The 20,955-nt window shown below is 41.3% G+C and overlaps 1 protein-coding gene across 1 annotated transcript in view; it reads right to left on the bottom strand.

Annotated features, from left to right (window-relative positions):
- LOC149992380 (dynein axonemal heavy chain 14-like) overlaps positions 1-20,955 on the bottom strand; it is an 85,633-nt gene that overhangs the window by 47,113 nt on the left and 17,565 nt on the right. Inside the window, exons 8-18 of the mRNA XM_090263288.1 lie at positions 20,763-20,900; positions 18,877-19,044; positions 17,803-17,973; positions 12,707-12,904; positions 10,227-10,388; positions 7,930-8,121; positions 6,608-6,789; positions 5,300-5,408; positions 4,239-4,364; positions 1,247-1,341; positions 81-240 (exon numbers count right to left, since the gene is read on the bottom strand). Coding sequence (XP_090119414.1) covers positions 81-240; positions 1,247-1,341; positions 4,239-4,364; positions 5,300-5,408; positions 6,608-6,789; positions 7,930-8,121; positions 10,227-10,388; positions 12,707-12,904; positions 17,803-17,973; positions 18,877-19,044; positions 20,763-20,900 — 1,701 coding nt within the window. The remainder of the gene's footprint in view (positions 1-80; positions 241-1,246; positions 1,342-4,238; positions 4,365-5,299; positions 5,409-6,607; positions 6,790-7,929; positions 8,122-10,226; positions 10,389-12,706; positions 12,905-17,802; positions 17,974-18,876; positions 19,045-20,762; positions 20,901-20,955) is intronic.

The following is a 20,955-nucleotide window of genomic DNA, read 5'->3' as shown; positions in this document are numbered from 1 at the left end:
ATTTTAATACTTCTATTGACCCCTATAGTTTATAAACACGACTATATCAATTATGCATTAATTAACGATGGACTTTTTACCTTCTGAGGTATGCGGTCCTTGTCAAGGTTAATCAATTTTTTCAGGAAACCAGTCTCTGAAAGAAGTAACTTCGCTGTTGCCCAGTTAGGTTTCTTTTGCAGAAGAATGCAAACTGCATTCATGACAGTCAGCACGAGAAAAGGGGGGCGTGTGTATACTCTGTAAGAGATGGTGAGAATCCAATCAACTTCACAATTAAAATCAAATGCACCCTGTAAGCTCTCTCAGAAGACAAAACATACAGATTTTTAACAAGTATTGTGATAAGGACAACTAATTGCCAATATATAATTTTAAAATTATTTGGGTATCTTTAAACATTTGGATATCTTTAATACATGGGTATGTTTGCTTAAGGAAGGTGAAATGCCTAAAGCTTAAATATGTGGAACATCTCAGTTAGAGGTTAACTTTTTTCATTATAAATGTATTCTCTGTAGAGTGCTTTAAAGTCGGTACCCTTCTATGTCATCCCTGTGTTGATTTATGCATGACTACCTCACAGAGACATTGCGTGGGTGCATGCAGGGAAGGGTATTTGGGGGCCAACACTACTCTTGCGAGTTAAAGGGCACTGTAAGGTGCAACTCCCCTTACACACACCCTCCGACACAGTTATTAATAATGTCCTTATTGCTTTTCCCACACAGGGAAGGCTGGGTTTGGGAAAGTACTTCCCGTAGTGCCCCCTGGTGGCAATGGCGAGCAAGGCAGCCTCGGACCTTGGGGACTGCACCCCTGCAGGTCCCAAGTGCTCTAGAGCTAATCCTGCCCTCTGATTTTTGGAACTGCAGGTCAGGCATTTATATGATCACCAGGGCTTTTCTTTCTAGTCTAGACAATACGGTATTTTATCAATTTCAAGATGCACATTTTACATCTCCGAGATTGGGATTCAGCTTATAACCAAGGGCACATCAAATAGTTTACTTGGGAGTATATTTTCTTTCTTAAAGGTACATAAAATACGGATATGCCTTACAGTTGACGGTATCATAACATCGATTAGTTACGGTATATATCACACATAATGAAACATTTAGAGAAACCAAGGTCGGTAAAATGACTTAATCTAAAAATCGAATGTAGACTTCGTTACTTTTGCCATGCACTTCTGCTTCATTCGGAGCTTTTCCAACTCCAAAGAAACATGCAAATCGCTCACCTCAGTTCAGAGACATCAGCTTTATCCAGGGCATTGAGAGCCACAGTCGCCTTGTCTAAGGCTGGCAGGACACTTTTCAGCTCATTGGCAGTTGTCTGCAATAAAGTCAGAAGTCCCCAAATATGTATGAATGCATAGCGCTGCACGTTTAAAATTTTTATATTTTGAACTTGGAAAAGATAATTGCGACAGTTTTGCAATACACCTAACTTATGCATCCGCACGACTTGGGTATGTACACGTTTACGGCGGTGGAAATGGGTGTAGATCCTAACTGTACTCAGTCCCCAACGACAGCTTATCTGTGAGAAGCAAAAAGACTGAGTGGTTCCTGCCTTTTCTGTAGCCTCGGTAGCATTCACGATGTCCCTCGGAAGAGCCGCTCAGCTGAAGGTTTGGAATCATCATAACGCTAATGAGGCTGTAGCTTCAGAGCCCCTCACTTGCATGGGCCCCTGGAAGGAGCCCTGCCAGTATGTCTGTAGGGTCGTATGTTTTTGTTAGCCTTGCAGAAGATGTTTTAACTGCATCAGTTAGAGCAATTTCTCTTTACACTTTGCTCCTCTTCCTCAGGTTTCCTGTTCCGTCAGGTGGCGCTGGAGTGGCTCTGGACATTTTTGGGATCTGGTTAAGGAGCTGAGTTAGGAATTCTATACATGGCGGGGCAAAAGTAGGTTTACAGTTGTGAATAAGTGAAACACAGCTTATTTCATATTATTAATTATTGTATTATTTTCCATATGAACAACTGTGAACCTACTTTTGCTACACCCTGTATTTATATTGCTCACATGCACTCTCTGCATAACAAAATTATGGCAAGCTATCTCAGATAGGGATGACTTCTAGAAATAATTCCAAAAAAGTTCCAGCTTTCCTGGTGATGTGACATGAAGGTGCAGGGCCAGAGGTCATATTAGAACAGAGACTTGTACTACAGGGCCCAGCTGCACAAGTGTGAGGGAAGTGGAGGAGGAACGCGGTTACAGTGTGTGGATCCAGAGTCTAGCTGTGGAGAAGCCTTCCACTTACTAGGTGGAGAACATTGTAGGTCCGCGGTCAGATTTTCATTGACATCAACACAAAATGGGGGTTCCCTCCTCCATGAGGAGGTCTGAGAGCGCTGCATATACAGGCCCCCTTTTTTGGTGGGAGTTGTGCAAAAGGAGTTCTTTAAAAGTCTTGGGTTTTTACGTAATAATCAGATGTTCTGAAGTGTCTCAATGAAATAAGCAGGACATTACACTCCTTATATAGATATATGTGAAAAATGTCTTATTTTATAATTTTAATTGTTATTTACAAATAAATAATAAAGGCAAGAATTTGTGGGATGTTAAATAAAAGTGATTGTGTATTAAAATACATAGAGATTACTTTGATATTAGCAGCAACATGTAATACAAAATCTCAGATCAAAAGCAATAATTTATTAAGAGGAAAAACAAATTTAGGATAGAAGAAATGATCTGGTTCTTGGTCTGTTCAATAAACCAATTAATGAAGAATGCATCATATAATCATATTGGAAAACTCTGACTGAGTTTGCAAGAAATATTGGCCTTAATGAAAATATAAATATCAGAAAACACATCTATAATGAAGATATTGATGGAAAACTGGTTACTGAATGTCCTCAATTTAAAGAGTCTTAAAAATTAATGGCTACACAAGAAGTCTTGAAATGCCATTGTTGCTTATACCACATTTGATAGCAATCCTGAAAAAAATGTTCATGACATTATCAATGGTTTATGAAGTTGAAAAACTTTTCTAAACTGTCAAAATGAAACACATGTTTTGATCAACTACCCTAATGATTCTATAGGAAATGACATTACAACATCATTATCATACGAAGAAGCAGTTCCAGAGTATACAGTGGAAAAATACCAGGAAAAAGTATAACAGGATGTGTAAGGCACTTAATGACTAAACATTATTGTTATTTTTCTAGATTTTGTGATGTTTATAATAATTGTCGGCTTTAAAAATTTTGTATGTTATTTGATTACTTATTCTAAATATTCACTTTCATGTCTGTGAACTAGTTAATTATGTATTTAAAAAAAAAAAGATGGCCTCAAAATTATATAAGCTTCAGGTCCTATAAAACCTGGATTTGCCACTGACGCCAGATTAACCCTTATGGTATGCCAAAAACAAACAAACAAACAAAAAACCCCATTAATTTTTCTATATCCATTTTCTTTTGGCCTCAAAAATTAAAGACTGAAAATTAAACTGTATAGGTGTTTAATATATTGGTTAACAGTGGCCCCTCATGTGGTTGGCCTAGAAGAAGTTATGGGTAACTCACTGTGACACTCATGTACTCAATTTATAGATAAGTAAGTACATGCATATTGTGGGTAGAGGCTAATATATATCTATATATCAATCGATGGAGTTGCTTGATTAAAAAGCCTTTGCATACAAAAGATAAATGCAACTCCACTCTCTGCCTCCTGTGAGCAGGAGCGGCTACTGATCAGGCCAGGGCTGAGCATTTGGTGAGTTGCTGCACCAGCCTGGTTCCTGCTGGGATTCTGACCGCAGAGTATGGCGGGGAATTGGCCATTTGAAAGACAGACTTATTCAGTCAACAAGAGAAGTGACACACACCAAGTAGACAGTCCTCCGAGTTGTTTCGTCTCCTGTGGGGGTCCCACTTGGAGGCCGTGGGGATTTCTGACGTAGTTCAACTGGGTTCCTGTTCATTGTAAGCAGAAGAATGGGCTGATCTGTCTCCTCCTAGAGTTACAGGTCTCTCAAGGACAAGGACCGGGTGCCTTTGTACCCCCTATTTCCATTTATAGTGTCTTACATGTAGGGGGTCCTCAATAAATATTTGTTGGGATAAATAGTAAAAGTATCCAAAGTTGGAGCACTATATATTTAAGAGCACTCAGCCTGACCTTTTAAATTTGGGGATTAGGGAATAATTTTGCAAATCTCCAAATGATTTTTATGGATTACATTTTAATTTTACCTGAGCATAATTTTCCACAATTCTTACTTCTTCTGCCACAATTTCTTCGTCCTGTTTAACAAGCATCTGAACTTTCTCAACTACTTGGGAATCTTTCTGTAGTTTTTCCATTAAGATTTCTTTTTCCTAGTGAACCAAACAACTCTTCTTAGCATGAATTTTAAGAGACATAGCTTTTTAAAAAGAAATTCAAACAGTTCATTCCATTGTTATGAAATTGATCCAAATTAGCTTGAAATATATTTGTTTAATAGACTAGCCAGGATAATAAATGTAAAAGCTAACAGTATTCATCACCACCAAACCAGTATTACATGCTACGTTCAAGGGTCTCCTTTAAGAAGATGATCGAGAATATGAACAATAAAATGGCAGTAAATACGTATCAACAATTGAATCTAAAAAACAAAATAAACAAACAAGCAGGACAGAAACAGAACCATAGATACGGAGGGTGTTTTGATGGCTGCCAGGTGGGGGGTAGGCTGAACAAAAAAGGCAAAGGATCAAGACGTACCTATTGGCTGTTACAGAAGAGTCATGGGGATGGAAAGCATAGCTCGGGGAATAATATTCTAACTGTGTGTGGTGTCAGGTGGGTGCAAGATTTGTCGGACTGATCACTTATTAAGTCATCTAATGTCTAATCACTGGGGTGTGCCCTTGGGGTATGTCCACAGTATTTGAAAATTAAAAATAATTTAAAAAGGGAAAAAAGAATAAGTAATGCTTTTCAGAATTACTGGCAGCTTGCAAGTTACCACAGAACATTTCAGATGGATTTACCTAATAGAATTTTTCCATGTGAGATTTTACAATTAGTTCTACATACTTATTATCACATTTAAATATTAAAATATAACGATGTCAGTATTTTGTTCTTATTGTTGTTACTGTTTTCCTCATTTTCCCCTAGAAGAAAGCTCAGAGGAAGATGACACAGTTACATGGTAACAAAGCAAGAACTGTAACTCATGTTTGTCCAGTACAGAGTCTTTGCTTTCAAATACTGTTGTATACGAAACTATGAAAATCTGTAAGAGATTTCAGATGAAATGTACCTTTGTATTTTGTTCTATCTGAGGGCCGAGAACCAAGAGCTCCTCCTGCATATCTGTGACCAGGGCAGTTGCTTCCAGGATCTTGGACAGACCCATGTGGAAACGATTCCTGAAGGGAAAAAACGTATCAAAAGGCATAACATACAACAAAATGTGAGCAAGGCAAGCTACCCTGTGGTCATGCTTGGAAGACAACATGGGACAGATGTCAATTCTCCCCAAACTGATGTGGAGGATTAACGCTATCCCTATCAAGGTCACAGTCAGATTGTTTGTTTGTTTCTGTAGATTTAGTCACGCTTATTCTTAAATTAATATGAAAAGGCAAATGAACTGGGATAATGAAAATAATTTTGAAAAAAAAAGTGGGTGGAATCACTTAACCGATTGTAAGGCTGACTGTGTAGTGGCAGTAATCAAGATTATGTGGTCCTGGCAGAGGGAGAGGCATGCAGATCGGTGGGGCAGAACAGAACCCAGAAATAAATGCACACAAGTGCTGCCAATGGATTTTGGACAAAGGTGCAAAGGCAATAGAGGAAGAAAAGTTGTTTTAAAAAATGAACCTTGGCCCTGGCTGGTGAGGCTCAGTGAATTGAGCACCAGCCTGTGAACCAAAGGGTCACCGGTTTGATTCCCAGTCGGGGCACATGCCTGGGTTGCAGGACGGGTCCGCAGTTTGGGGCGCGTGAGAGGCAACCACGCAGTGATGTTTCTCTCCCTTTCTCCTTCCCTTCCCCTTTCTCTAAAAATAAAAAAAATAAACCTCACACCTTATACACAAATTAACTCAAGGTGTAAAAGATAAAACTATAATACTTTTAGAAAGAACACAGGAGGAAATCTTTGGGATCTAGGGCTTGGCGAAGAGTTCTTAGACAAGACAGAAGCAGCGTAATCCATACAAGAAGAAAGCCGATGCACTGAACTTCACCAAAATTAGGGCCCTTTTCTCTGTGCAGCTGAGGCACGACACGGGCTCCAGTGACAGATGTCCCACAAGGGACATGGGGAGCTGTTTCTGGAAGTAATAAACTTTCTACATCTAACAAGGGCTCACTGCCCCTTTACTGGCTGAACGGGTCAACCCTCCCCAGAAGGGGCAGCCTTTGAACGCCCCAGGGGAGGTACCCATGTGACCTCTTTAAAGTCTGTTGCGGCTTTTGCCTTTTCGTGAAAAGGCAGATTTTCGTCCATTTTGTGTTTGTTTTTACAAGTAAAAAACACCAATGTTAAAAAAAAAACAAACCCCACATAAACATAAATATAAAAATAAATCTATATTCTGACTTGATCGGAAAGTCCCACCTCTTTGTTTGCATTTCCTTCTCTTGTGACCTCAAAATGTGAGCAAAGGTGTCCATGAATCGCAAGTAGCTTCGGGGAGTAATATAATAATGCCTTCTAGTTTCTTGGAAGTATTTTGTGTTCAAGTCTTCTATACTTTTGTGGATTTGGACACATGTTGGAGCAAGTTTTTCTTTTAAGTTCTGAAAAATAATTTTTAAGGATGAAGAGAAAGCCATCCAAATATACATAAAAAAGGGAAAATGGAACACTGTGAATAATTTGAAACAGCTGATCATTTTTGGGCGGTGGGGATGTAGAAAGAGGTCCTGGAGGAGCGGGACCAAGGGTATGTGAGTTTTAGGAGCTGGTATAGTGTCAGGGTGTACAAGGCAGCAAGAACCCCTGATGATGCTACAGCACCCAAGGACTTAGGGCGCCCTTGTCAATGGGCCATGTTTACGGTGCTTTATGTCCCATATTTCTTTCTTAAAGTAGGTTATCGATAGCAGGGTACTCAATTTCCTGGAGTAAAATAAGGCTGCAGAAATGTAAGGGCTCAAAGGATACACAGAGATAGAGGGGAACAGAACGAGAGGAGACCCAGCGTCCCCTTTGCTTAGCTGTGGAGAGATGTGACGTAGACACAGCCCAGTCTTAACTACCCATCCCTGGTCCGCCAACTCCTGCCGACCACCAGGTCACTTTTAAACCAGCTGCATTTTCTTCCTGGTTCCACATCTCTCTACCCTTTCTGGCCTCTGTGTTCCTTGAACACTTGGACAAATAAGGTTACAAGTCCCTTTCAAGGTCTCCCACTGAGTTTGGGGCCTTTATGTGCCCACAACTTCTTTTGTCAATACCCCACGGGGTCTTCCGATGAATCTCTCCAGAAAAAATGATTTGTGGCTCAGAAACTCCGAGATGATCCTGTGTGTGGCTTGTGTCTCCTTTCTTTGTAGGTTTGCTGTTGCAGCCAAGGCAGAGAAATTCAGTAGAAAGACACAGAAGGTCGCAGCACCCTTATCACGGGACCAGGCATGCAAAACGAAGGCTGTTTTCCTTCATGAAAACCTGCTGTCACCAGTGGGGGCCGAAGAGCGAGGAGACCCAGGCGGTGAGGAATCTGGCATCTTTGAAATAAGGTGAAGTCGGGGGCAAGAGAGACCGGCAACTGATTGAGAGTCAGGATAAGCACTTGACCTAATTCATAATTTTACTTAGAGCGGCCTGTTTTTGTCCACCTGGGCTTCACAGCTATTCAGAGGTACGATACTGTCAGGTTCTGTGAACACACTGAAACCGTCCCTTGTGTTAGTTTTTTAAAAAGAAGTTATATTTACCTCTCTGTTCTCTAAATCCACCTTTTCTCTTAAGAAAGAGTTGGCTACAGTAAGGAGAGCTTCTTCTGGCCACTTCTCGTACCAGTCGATGGTGCAGGTGCCAACCATGGAAGAATACGCTCTGCAGTGCTGGCGGAAGTTGGGTCCCGCAGGACTCATTATCATGAAAATATGCAAATTTTTATGTATTCTCTGAAAATGAATGAAAATATACGTTGTTAAAATGTCACCCATTGCTCTGAAAAAATATATTATATTGAAATTTTAATGTAAAACTTGCTTCAATTCTTTCCTCAGAGAGTAGACTAGAGCCTGGCGCAACCAGAGTCTGTCCTGGGGCAGCAGGGAGTCCCACGGGGCTCCCCCGAGGAAAGCAGCCAGGTCCTGCCTGTGTGGCCCCGTCCTCTCAGCGCGGACTGTTTAGGGGAGACACCAGACTCTAGAATATCCCTTGTAAAAACTAACTCTCATGAGGGGGTCTCTTTCCTCTTTCCTCTGGGGTGGTGTGTGTTTAAGAATCACAGAAACCCAGAGTGAGGAAAGTCAGGTGCATCAGGGCTGAAAGACACAGAGGAACAGATCGATGCTGCGGGCAGAGCACCAGGGAGTATTAATAAACTCCTACAGCTGACGTTCAGGGAAACGTTCGGTCCCACGCTGCCTTGCAGGTCCTTGGCAAAGTGTTAGCTATACGAGCTGGGCCTGCACCCCGCCCCCCAGAAGACTCAGCTGTGCTGCTGCTGCTGCTCCCGGCTTCTTGGAATGGCTGGCTGGGGGACACGGATTCCTTCCTCCTTTCCATGTGTCACTTTATAATAAGCTCACACCACTGAAGTCAATGTCTCTTTTAACTTAGAGTTCACCTTGTATGAAGTGATAATACCTTTGAGTATCAGGCAACGTATTTTGACAAATAAGCATGGTAAAGCTGAAAGACGGCTAAAATGTAAGATTTTCTCCCTCCTTTTGTCTTCAAAAATTTTATAAAAGCAAATTAAACTGCTCAATGCAAAAGCCATGCAATACAAAAATATTAAAATTAAAAATGAAAATACCTGTCTTTGCTTTACCCACCCCCAACTCCAACCTGAAGTCCAACGACAGCTTAAAGCGTGCCTTCACTATTTACTCTTGTAAGGCACTTCAAATCATCTTATGTAGTTAAAATAGGTTTCTAACTGGAATTCTTGGTTTGTCTTTTATTTTCTGAGTGCACTCTTCCCCAAATCCTAAATCAGAACTTTTTGTTCTTTACCAATAAGATCTATGGGAGAAACCAACGTAGTAACTGGAGTCCACAGGTTAGGATGGCTGCTGCCCTTCTTTCTACCACGGCCTTTTAAACATAACTCAGTCCTAGCACCCATTCAGAATGATCCTGTTCTGTCTCAAGGGAATTTTTTACATCTTCTTGGGCCCGATCACAAAGTATCTGTGGAGGAATGCAGGGTTGCCCAGTTCAGTTTTCAAATGACTCCATGAGAGGCAGAAACGGGCACCAGCAAGAAGCTGCCCTGGGCTGCTTCCCCGTGGCCGCTTTGGTTGGGTAACCACACCTATCTGTTGGCTGCGCCGCGGGTCTGTGATCACATCGTGAAGACACAGACAGCCTTGGCCACTGGGGCGGTTTGTTTCTCTCATCAGACTGGGCCTTTCACAGCCAGCCCGCCGCCGAGCACTTTCTGAACATCGCCTGCTTTTTCTGGCCTAGACTTTTTCTGCACCCATCGCTTCCTGGTCAGTTTTAGGGCTATGATTCAAAGGGATAAAAAAATATCTTATTTCTTGCCTGCCTACAAATGAGAACCTCACTGGCTGGGTGGGAGTCTCGGTGCAGGAAATCTCTGTAGGTCTCGTCTCTGGTTACTTCCAGCTGGTACAGTGATCCCTCACTTACCACGGGTATTACATTCTAGACGCCCCGCGATAGGTGAGAATCCACGAAGTAGGAACCTTACATTTATTTTAGTATTTCCTGTACAGTACCGCAAAATCCCACAATAGAGCAAAAAATCCACGATAAATAAATACAATATTTTTAAAAATTCAGTGATACAGTGAGGCCGCAATAAGTGAACCGCGATATAGAGAGGGCCTACTGTATTATGTATTTAAGCCAGACGTTCATCTTTGGTGTGTCTACGTGTAGGGATGGCAGTCATTACTTTAGCTTTAAAAACTCATTTAAGGAACTAAAGAAATTACCCAAGTTGAGAATCATGTACAGGATTATGAATGTAGAGCACTTTTCACTTAACATGACAGTTTGATAAAGCCAAATGCACAAAAAGAGTTACCTTTTGGAAGAACGAAAGTAAAGCTTGCCTGCTATCAATATAATCAGTCTGTTCAGCAAGAGATCGAATCCTTAGTGCAAAAGAGTCCAGCTCCTCATTTTCAAATAAGTCAGGCATTTTCCCCAAACTGAGAATGCTGTTCAAATCCTCCAAAAACGCCTCCTTAGGTGAAACACATATTTAATCGTAGATGAGGAAATTATTCATGTACCCTACTCTAAACATGCCAAGCAATAGTGTTTAAGGGAGAATTCGGGTTAATTCTTTTAAAAAACTAAACTTCTCTTAATGCAAACCCATCAAAAAAATTTCTTTTTTTAGTCAAATAAGCTTCTTTCCTCCACTCACTGATTCAGGCACGAGAGAAACATGCGTTGGGCCCCTCAGTACGCCCGCCCTTGTGGCAGGCACCAGGTGGAGAGGCACAGGAGGGGTGGGACCAACAAGGAATGGAGCAGGGACTTCGCCTCCAGCAGATTACAGAAGACCTCAGTCTGTCTACTTCTGTGTTTGAATGCCGCCCAAACCAGGATTATTCTACTTCTGTCAAGTTCATCTCGATCAAGGGTTCCAAGGCAAAGAGACAAGGTAACAGAGGAGAAAGAGCAAAGAAAAAATTTGTACCAGAGGAGTTTCTGAAAATATGAACATTTTGGTTTTGAGAATAAATCCAAGCTTTCTTAAAAAATAGAACTGAAAAGCACCTGCGCCTTATTGGTGCCTCAGGATACTGCTTAGACACTCACAGGCTCCTGGTATTTCCGCTCATTGAGGACGGGTGGAGAGCTGGCGGGGCATCGCCAGCAGAGGTGACACGGGGTAGCTGCTTTCTTTCCTGTCTCATCTATGACGGAGGCCCACCAAAGCTCATTGAACACACTGACTATTACCCACCCATCAAGAGTTTAGCTCAGCTACTCCGCGGTACTGCCACGGGGGCATCCATTTGGTTTGGCCAAGAGGCCTGTGGGGGCCTTAAATGGACACTACCCCTCACCAAGCACTCACCCCAGATGGCAGCCTGTAAAGTCACAGACAAACCTAAGTTCCCAACGTGAGTTCCTCAGCAGCCCTTGCGATCGACAGTCTCCTGGCCTCCCAGGGCCTGTGCACCCCGTGTGTCCCTTAGATGACACCCGATGGGGCTTACCAATACCACACTCTTTGGGACTGAACTGACCCATCTGGCCCTCACCCAGAGACCCCAAAGCAAGACACATGCACCCTCACAAAGGCACGAGCCCCAGGCCCTGCCTTCCTCTCTCCATCTGCACTCTGCCTTCACCTCCCCACATGGCCCTGCGAGGTGTTCCGTGTACTTCCTCCAGGACCTGTGAGTAATAAACTTCTGTTTCCTTTTGTCTTGCGTCACGGAACTGCCACCCACCATCTGGCACCCTGTGCTCCACTGAACACGTGTTAACTTTACAAAGTCATAACACCCTTTGTTGATTTACGTAAAAAGCAGTGATGTGGCCAGAAGAAACCTGGACAGCGTGGAGAGGAGATCCAGTGACCCCGGAGTCCCGTGTAACAGGGGAGTAGAGGAGCATGTTCATCTCAGCTTTGATCTGATAGTGGTTTTCTAAAAAATTATTTCTTAAATTAGAAGAATGTGCTCCTGCATGGGAGAAACTGCCTCTTCGGAGCTGCAGAATGCAAGTGTCTGGCAGAAACCTCAACCTGATCCACTCAGCAGGGTACTTAAGTTGGGATGGGAAGGATATAGTTAAACCAGAAAAACTGGATATTCTGGCGTACTGCGGATATCGAATGGCACTTGGATTTATTCTCGAAATATGACATAAAAGGAGGCCCAGAATTAGGGGAAAAATCAAGATGAGAGTGTGAACAATACTGATAACTATACTTGCGAGGATGTCAGATAATGAACAGTGTCTCTTTGAGATTTTGCCACAGAGAAGTCAATACAATCTAATTGTGTGGACGGGTATAACTCCTTGAAAAGAACAATTTTTTGAAGGCTGGGTGATTCACAGCGTTTGCTCGTTTACACATGAAATATGTCCTGAGTGGAAAGCCCTTACTGATGGTGAAAGCGGGGAGGTTCCGGGAGAGAAACAGCGCCCTCCGCTCTGGTGCGCGCACTGCGGGCAGGCAGCGGGTGCAGAGGACAGCGGGATTGTGATCACAGATGACAAAACCAGCTCAGGTGCGAGCTGGCTGACATCACCTACACAGACGGACCACTGCCAACTGCCCAACAAACATCTGTGATGGGTCAGTCAGAATAGAAATTGTAAAGACCCAGAAAACGCTTTTGTGTAAGGCGTATGCAGAACGCCCTACGTCCTCATTACAGATATATAAGCTCTATGGGCTGTAACAAGAGGAATGAAAGGCACTGATAGGGCAGGTTAGCAGGATTAGGGAGAAACGTTTTCTTTTCAAATATTAAATGGGGGTGGGGGCACTTACATATCAAACTTAAGCAAATGATAGAGACAAAAAGTCCTTACCTGATCTAGGCTTAAATTAGCAACGATCAAAGCGGTGGGGTTCCCTTCTAGTCCTGCTTGAATAAACACCTTTTTAAAGTCTTCTTTGAATTCCAGGTAGGCGTAATTGTGTGATCCGGGCATCAGGTATATTTTGTGATCTGTCAGATAACAGGCCAGGGTTGCACAGGTTTCTTTTCCACATCCATCTATTCCAATCTTTGGAAGGAAACAAATCCAACATGTGATTCCTATATATGTTCTGGAGTCTTTTACTGTAAAGTTTTCTGGCTAGATGTGCTAGAGGTTTAGACAGTAAAAATACCTTAGACTCTTTTTATAACTTTTTGAGGAGCTAAATTAAACATAAAGTATTTTATCAAAGTTTCATAAGGCATTCATATACACTCAGTATTTTCATTTTTTCTCTTCAGTCTCTTGGAGTATATAACTTCACTGGAAAGAAACGGGGAAAATAGCATATACAGGCTTCTAACTGATCAGTAGATCATTGTCAATATTTGATTCTTCATTTATAAGAAATTAGATAGGTCTTCTCCTATTTATTTTGAGCAGTAAACATGTCAGTGCTTTTAGTAATGATGACAAAGTATTACCTTTGCAACTAGCTTTATTGAAATGTAATTTACAGACTACATCTGTTTTAAGCATACAATTCAATGGTTCCTCTAGGGATTATACTTAATATTTTAATTTATCTATTTAAAATTCATACTAACTTGATTCCAGTAAAATATAGAAAGTTTTCTCTAATAGAGCTACTCCTCTTTTGTGCTATTTATTATTATATATACCATATCTTTGTTATTATCTTAGCAATAGTTTTATAATTATTGTTTTATGAAACTTTTTTTTAAAGCAGCTAAGAGAAAAAGAAAAAAAAATACCACTGCCTGGTCTGTGCTAGGCAGGCAGAATATCATCCTTGCCACCCCATCCCTAATAATACGACATGATCCCTGGATGGGAAAACAGACTTCAGCAATGTGATGAAGGACCTTGAAGTGGGAGGTTCTTTTGTATTATCTAGTCAGGCTCAGTTTAACAATATGAGTCCTCAAAGGCGGGAAAACTTTCCTGTATGGGACGAGAGAGACAGACAGACAGACAGAAGTATAGTGACTGATGAAGGGTCAGGGCAACGCCACCTTGCCAGCTTGGAAGATGTGGAAAGGGCGTTATGAGTAAAGGATGAGCCACCCTCTAAAATCTGGAGAATGTAAGGAAACCGACATACATAATAGCTTACACAAACACTCATGAATTATGTGATTCGCATAATTGGCTGGATATGTTGGATTCTATGGAGTCTTGGAAAGCTTTTCTCTATTCGAGGTATTTGGGATTTTCCAAGAATTTAACTCCCGCCTCTTTTCATGAAAAGTAAAGCTTTGCGCAAAGACTCATGTTTCTAAATCAACCTTCAAGTAAGTGCATTATTTAGAAGTAAAGCTCCACCTGCGCAGATGGTATATTAATGCTCAGGATATGCTAGGGACGGTGCCAGAACCACCACTTCTATTCATATCAAATTCCTTCTAAAAACAAGTAACACTTTTATGTGCTGATAAATGTCTTAGGCAGACTCTTGAGAGGACAAAAGTCTTGTCCTATGGCTCAATGTCTCTGACCTTTCATACATGGAAAGTCTGGATAAACAAAATTTCTGTAAGCAAAGTAGATTCCTTAGATATCTTTAATTTTTATTTTACAAACTTAAAAACATTTGAAGAACTTGAATGCTTACCAATAGCATGTGACTCCCCGGCTGCCGAAGGACCCGCGCGGCCCTTGTGATGTGCTCTATGGCTTCCTTGAAGAACACCATGGAATGAGAAATCTAGCAGAAGAAATGGGACAAATAGACTGGTGACAGGCAGAGGGGAGGGTCCATGATGGATTTACGTGCGAGGCTACAGAAATGAGAATCAGTTCTAGTAACCTAGACCCAGCCAAGTAGTTTATGTTATGGAAAATGCATTGGCACAGTGAAGACTGTCCCTGTGCTGATAGTCTGGGAGCAAGATGGCTGGTGGTGGCGGCATAGGCTCATGGGGAGGGAGCAACGCAAACAGCAGCATCCGGCTGCTTGTCTATGGCGGTGCCTCGGGGTGGCATGAGTGGCGGGAGGAAGAGTCTTAGGAGGTTGGTCCACGGTATCTGGGACCTTGCCGGTGCCCCTGTGCCAGCACATCTCTGCCCACAACAATGGGAAAGCCGCACAGGTGTCCCACCCACTGTGTTGCTGCTTGTGCTACTCCGGGCCCTGCCGCCACGCTCTCTCTTGCGTTTCCTAATTCCACTAACGCTCATCGTTCAACTCCCCCCAGCCTCAGCTGTGCCCCAAGTATTTAAAATTTTACCCTTAATGAGGCAAAATACGATGAGACAGCATAAAACTGTATTTCTAACGGTCTGCTTTAAAATACGAGGGTGCAGTTTCCCGGAACCCTCTCCTTTACACACACACACCTTAAAGATATTTTATCTACATATGTGTGCATATATGAATACATATATACATATACAGTATTTCTCATGTTTGATATGTCTTTACCTCCAAAGACGTTGAACTCAACCTCATTTGGAACTCACTAAGCACCTTGGCAAGTTTATTATAGTCATTCGTATTCTCATAGGTCTTTTTTCTGTGAGACTTGTTTATATCCAAGAAATCCACAAATACAGTTGAGTCATTCATCAGTGATTCTTTGGTCCATTGAATCTATTTGTAATATAATAGTTTAACAGTATCTGTTAATAGCGCAGTTCTACTTATCAAAATTAATGTAATATATCTGTATCCGAAAAGCTCTGGTACTATAGATCTAAGCCTCGGGGTTTCTGAACCTGTTTTTGTGCCATGGGTCCCTTTCGGTGGTGAAACGTGTGGTCTTCTCAGAATAATATTTTAAAATGCATAGAGCAAAGTACAAAGGTTACAAAGGAAACGAAATACATTAAAATACAGTTTTATCTAAGAGCTCTTTGAGGATCCATGGGTCCCATGTTAAGAACCCCTGTTGTGGAAATAACATTTTGAGGTCTCACCAACAATCTGAAAAAAAAAACAAACAAAAAAACTTCCCCTAATTGTTAATTACCACCACAGAGCTGCACACTTCCACACTTGCTTTCCTGGTCCTCTTGGTGAATGTGCCTTTCATACCAAGGTCATGGGCTACCTCCTCTTTGAAGTCGGACTCTTTCCCTCTCCCCTAAAACCAGGTAGAGAAAACTAGGTTTTCTTCCTCTGTTCCACCACTGTGGCGTGTGCACACGCCTGTAACAGCACTTACAGAAATGTGGCACACCTGCTAGGCTGTAAGGTGTTTGGAGGCAGGGTCCACACCGGCTCCTTGCAGGTGTCTGGGTACATCCGTACTGTTGCAAATGACAAGATTTCATTCTTTGTGTCTATGTAATATTTCATTTTGTGTGCGTGTGTATATGTGTGTGTGTATCGCATATTGTTTAGCCATTCATCTATGGGTGGACACCTTAGGCTGCTTCCATATCTTGGCTACTGTAAATAATGCTGCAGTGAATATAGGCATGCATATATCTTTCCAAATTAGTGGGGTATTTTTTTGATAAATAGCCAAAAGTGGAGTTTCTGGGTCATATGGTGTATCTATTTATTTTGAGGAATCCCAACACTGTTTTCCACAGTGGCTGCAGCAGTCTGCATTCCCACCAACAATGCACAAGCGTTCTCTTTTCTCTGCATCCTCACCAGCACGTTATTTGTTGACTTTTTGGTAATAGCCATTCTGACAGGTATGAGGTGGTATCTCATTGTGGTTTTAATTTGAATTTCCCCGATGATTAGTGAGGTTGAGCATCTTTTCATATGTCTGTTGCCCCTCTGTATGTCTTCTTTGGAGAAATGTCTTTTCATGTTCCTGCCCATTTTTTTAATGGACTGTTTATTATTATTATTTTTGTTATTGAGTTGTGTTTCTTATATATTTTGGCTATTGACCCCTTGTCAGATATATCATTTGAGAGTATATTCTCCCACTCAGTAGGCTGTCTTTTTGTTTTGTTGAGGGTTTCCTACATGGCATCATGCTCCCTGATTTCAAACTATATTACAAAGCTATGACAATCACAACAGCCTGGTGCTGGCATGAAAACAGACACACAGATCAACGGAACAGAGAACCCAGAAATAAACCTAGCTTATATGGTCAACTCAACTATGACAAAAAAGGTAAAATACACACTGGAGCGATGACAGTCTCTTTATCATTTCGATTACTCTCTTAGACCATGTACAAGAATAAACTTAAAGTGTGTTAAAGACTTAAATGTGAGGCCTGAAGCCATAAAACTCCTAGAATGAAACATAGGAAGTAAACTATCTGACATCAGTCTGAGTAATGCACCTTTTTGGACATGTCCCTTTGAGTGAGGGAAACCACAACAAAAATAAACAAATGGGACTACAGTGATCCCTCACTTATCGCGGGTATTACGTTCTAGACCCCCCCGTGATAGGTGAAAATCCGCGAAGTTGGAACCTTACATTTATTTTAGTATTTACTGTACAGAACCACAAAATCCCGCGATATAGTGAAAAATCCATGACAAATAATTAAATATGATATTTTAAAAACTCCCGTGTTACAGTGAGCCCGCGATAAGCGAACTGCGATATAGAGAGGGATTACTGTACACCAAACCAAAAAGCTTCAGCACAGCAAGGAAACCTTCAACAGAACACACAGTTACAACCCTTTTACTGTGCATCAGTTTATGGAAACACTTTCTTTTGTGACCTGGACTAAGAAGCACTGTGGAAATTCAAGGTCAAGGGCTGGAGAGAGAGGAGGATCTTGTGGAGGTATCCTGAGAGTGTACACTTCTGCTCGTCCTAGAGAAAAATGAGCAGTCTGAGGCCCCACAGAGGTGAAATACGTGAGCAAAGGCATCAAGACCCTATCATTTCCATCATATCAAATCTATATTTAGATACCTTCAAGTGAAAAATGGCATAACATTTCTTTCATTAATATTATAGAAATGTCTGCATACTTTAAAACAATACTTTTGCCCAGGACACCATTTAAAATCATTTTTAAAGTGTTTACCTGAAAATAATTCTCAAGTTCCCTTGAAAGAAACTGATAGAAAAGCCTTTTTTCAGTGTGTTCCATTAAGCGATCGTGAAACACTCGCGCGGCTTCATGGACAAAGAGCAGAGCAGCCATCTCTCTGGAGTTAATCACAGCCTTGTCGGCCTGCAGCAATCCTAGAAGAAGCTATTAGGGATTTAAAAATAACATTATTAAAAACATTGGCAGGAAGTATGTGAGTAAAGTCTCAGTTTTTTGTAGGTTCATGTTTCTATCCAAATAGAAGCAGTCATCCAAGGTAAGGACTGACAATTTCTACATGTGACAATCTAGACTTTTTGATGACCGGGCCAGTTACAAATCTGGGAGGACTGGCCTGGCCTCACCATGAGAGCGACACGGGCTCAGGACCCCTCAGCCATGCGCAGAGCAGGAGGCCCTGCCAGGATGGGAAGCCCAGGTCTGGACGGTGGAGGCAGGGTTGGTGGGGATACAGGGGTGCCTCTTAGCGTTATGTTCCAGGATTCTTAATTTGGATTTAAAAAACCTTATAAACCACTTCAAACACTGTATGTATGTGCCACAGTGAGGAGAGAACAATCAAATTCAAAAGTTGTTTTCCTTAATATTTTAATTCTGAAAATTATGTGTTTGATGAAAGCTGATGGCTAAATCCACGCTGTTGGCAACATTCCCTGGTGTAAAAAGCGAGACGGGTATCATTTCGGGCATGTTTATGAAGGGCACACAGGCTCTCATTTTCTAAAAGTCTCAACAAAACCTCAGAGATAAAGCAAAACCAAAATCTACGTTATAACCTTGTACTTCCTTCCCCGCTGAGAGTCTCTAGTGGTTTTATCACTGACGTCTCTGCATGGAATTATCTCAATGATTCTTTTTAACTGGCTCATGGCATAAGCTGCTAATAAATAGCAAAACTAACCAATTTGAATTTCCTTTTTGCCCCTTTTAACATTTTAACATTGACAGTATCAATGCATAAGGAAAATGGAGAGAGTCAATTCAGTAGAATTACATTTCCTCAACTTAAAGATTAAAATAAGCTAGAGAATGAATTTTAAAACAAACCTTAAACATATCCCGAAGATTAAACATGTAGTGACATTTCGTTGGTGTTGGTAACATATTCTGACATACGTGATAGTAAATAGCTAGAGAACAAGATATTATTTGATCCTTACTTTTCTGAACATCAGCTGTGAAGTTATGGATGGAGAAATACATTCCCAAATGAACCTTTAAAAAGAAATTTAATGATTCAGTTTGCTAAAAATGTTAAGCACAGACTATTTCAAGCTAAATCCTACTGAAAAAGGAGATGTGTGTACTATAATATTCAAAATGTTAGCAGTTGGGAGTCCACTTTAAACAAATGGCAGACCAGTAAAAGAACATTCTAGATGTTACAAATGGGAAAATTCCAACTGGTCCTAGTTCGCTGAATGACCTAGAGGCCTGTGTTTTGTCCCTGGCGACAGTTTATGCCCCAGCGGTGTGTATCCCAGCTGCGCTGGGAATTCCTCCACATTCCTGCTCCCTGGTAGATGTTACTAGAAGAAATATAAAATGATAAAACTATTATTTCAGTTTGGATTGGTACATGTATATATCCTTTTTACATCAGGATTTTATGAGGTGTTGATTATTGAGCATCTGCAGAATTACTGAGTGTTTTTTTGAAAAAATGGATTTTAAAAATTAATCTTGAAACTTTACATAAGAAAGAAGAAAAGCAAATGATTCATTTTGAAAAACTTAGGGCCAAATATACGGTGATGGAAGATGATTTCACTTTGGGTGGTGGGCACACAATGCAAAATACAGATCATGTATCATAGAATTGTCCACCTGAAACCTTATGACCATATGAAACAATGTCACCCCATAAATTAAAATAATAACAATTCAATAATCCTGCATAGGGTGTATTTACCTAATCAAACTAGATTTCAGCTTAAGCCATTTTTCTGATAAGATAGTTAGATTTTTTTTTCTCTCATTACTTTTTATCCTATAAGAAAATGAAAAGAGCTTCTTTTCGGCTGGAACCGCCACCTTTCAGTAATTCGCCAGAATGACTAACACCAAGGGAAGGAGGAGAGGTACCTGCTATATGTCCCCTAGGCCTTTTAGAAAACATGGAGTTGCTCCTTTGGCTACATACATGCAAATCTACAAGAAAGGTGATATTGTAGACATCAAGGGAATGGGCACTGTTCAAATAGGAATGCCTCACAGACGTTCCCATGGCAAAGCTGGAAGAGTCTACAGTGTCACCCGGCATGCGGTGGGCATCGCTGTAAACAAGCAAGTGAAGGGCAAGGTTCTTGCCAAGAGAATTCGTGTGCGTTACTGAGCATAGTAAGTGCTCCCAGCGTCGAGAGAGCTTCCGGAAATGTGCGAAGGAAAAGGATCAGAAAGAGAAGGAAGCCCAAGAGAAAGGCACCCCGGTCCAACTGTAGCATCAGCTTTCCCCACCCAGAGAAGCAGACTCTGTGAGAGCTAAAGGGAAGGCGCCTGAGCTGCTGAAATTCATTCCCTGTGAATTCATGGCATGGTAAGTGTGAAAAAATGATAAAAGACTTCTGATAAAAAAAAAAAAAGAAAATGAAAAGAATCAATCAATACCAGCAAAAACCAGGTGTGCTTGCCAACACACTCCTGAACTCCACCCCAGATATAGTGAATCAGAATCTCTGAGAATAAACTCTTGGGATCTACATTTTAAACATTTATTAAGCACACACCAAGGTGTTTCATACACACACTAAACTATATTTTTGATATTTAGAGACAAATTCTAACAATAGGCCAGAAAGTATAGAGGGAGAAATAAAATTCATCCCCTTAAGAGAATTTTTGTTCAATAGTAGCGGTTTTAAGTTCTCACATTTCCCCCTACAGTATGGAATTTAGTTTTTTTTTCCCAGTAGAAAATGAGCTAGATGGGTTACCTGGAAAATAGTGCGCAGGGCACCCTGTGGAGGATGCGGCAGCACCAGAATGGAAAAATGTCTCAGGAGGCGCGGGCTGACATCCCTGACGCCGACCAAGGGGACACAAGCCGCCACGAGGGAGAGATCTTGAATATTCTGTGGAGAGAGTGAAAACGAAGCATAACTGTAGAAAGTGAAATGTGTTCCCATT

This window comes from Furipterus horrens, unplaced genomic scaffold (genome assembly GCF_987537825.1).
Source record: "Furipterus horrens unplaced genomic scaffold, mFurHor1.1.pri manual_scaffold_15, whole genome shotgun sequence".
NCBI lineage: Eukaryota > Metazoa > Chordata > Mammalia > Chiroptera > Furipteridae > Furipterus > Furipterus horrens.
The sequence above is the reverse complement of the archived record's forward strand: the minus strand, read 5'-3'. Positions and strand labels throughout refer to the sequence as shown.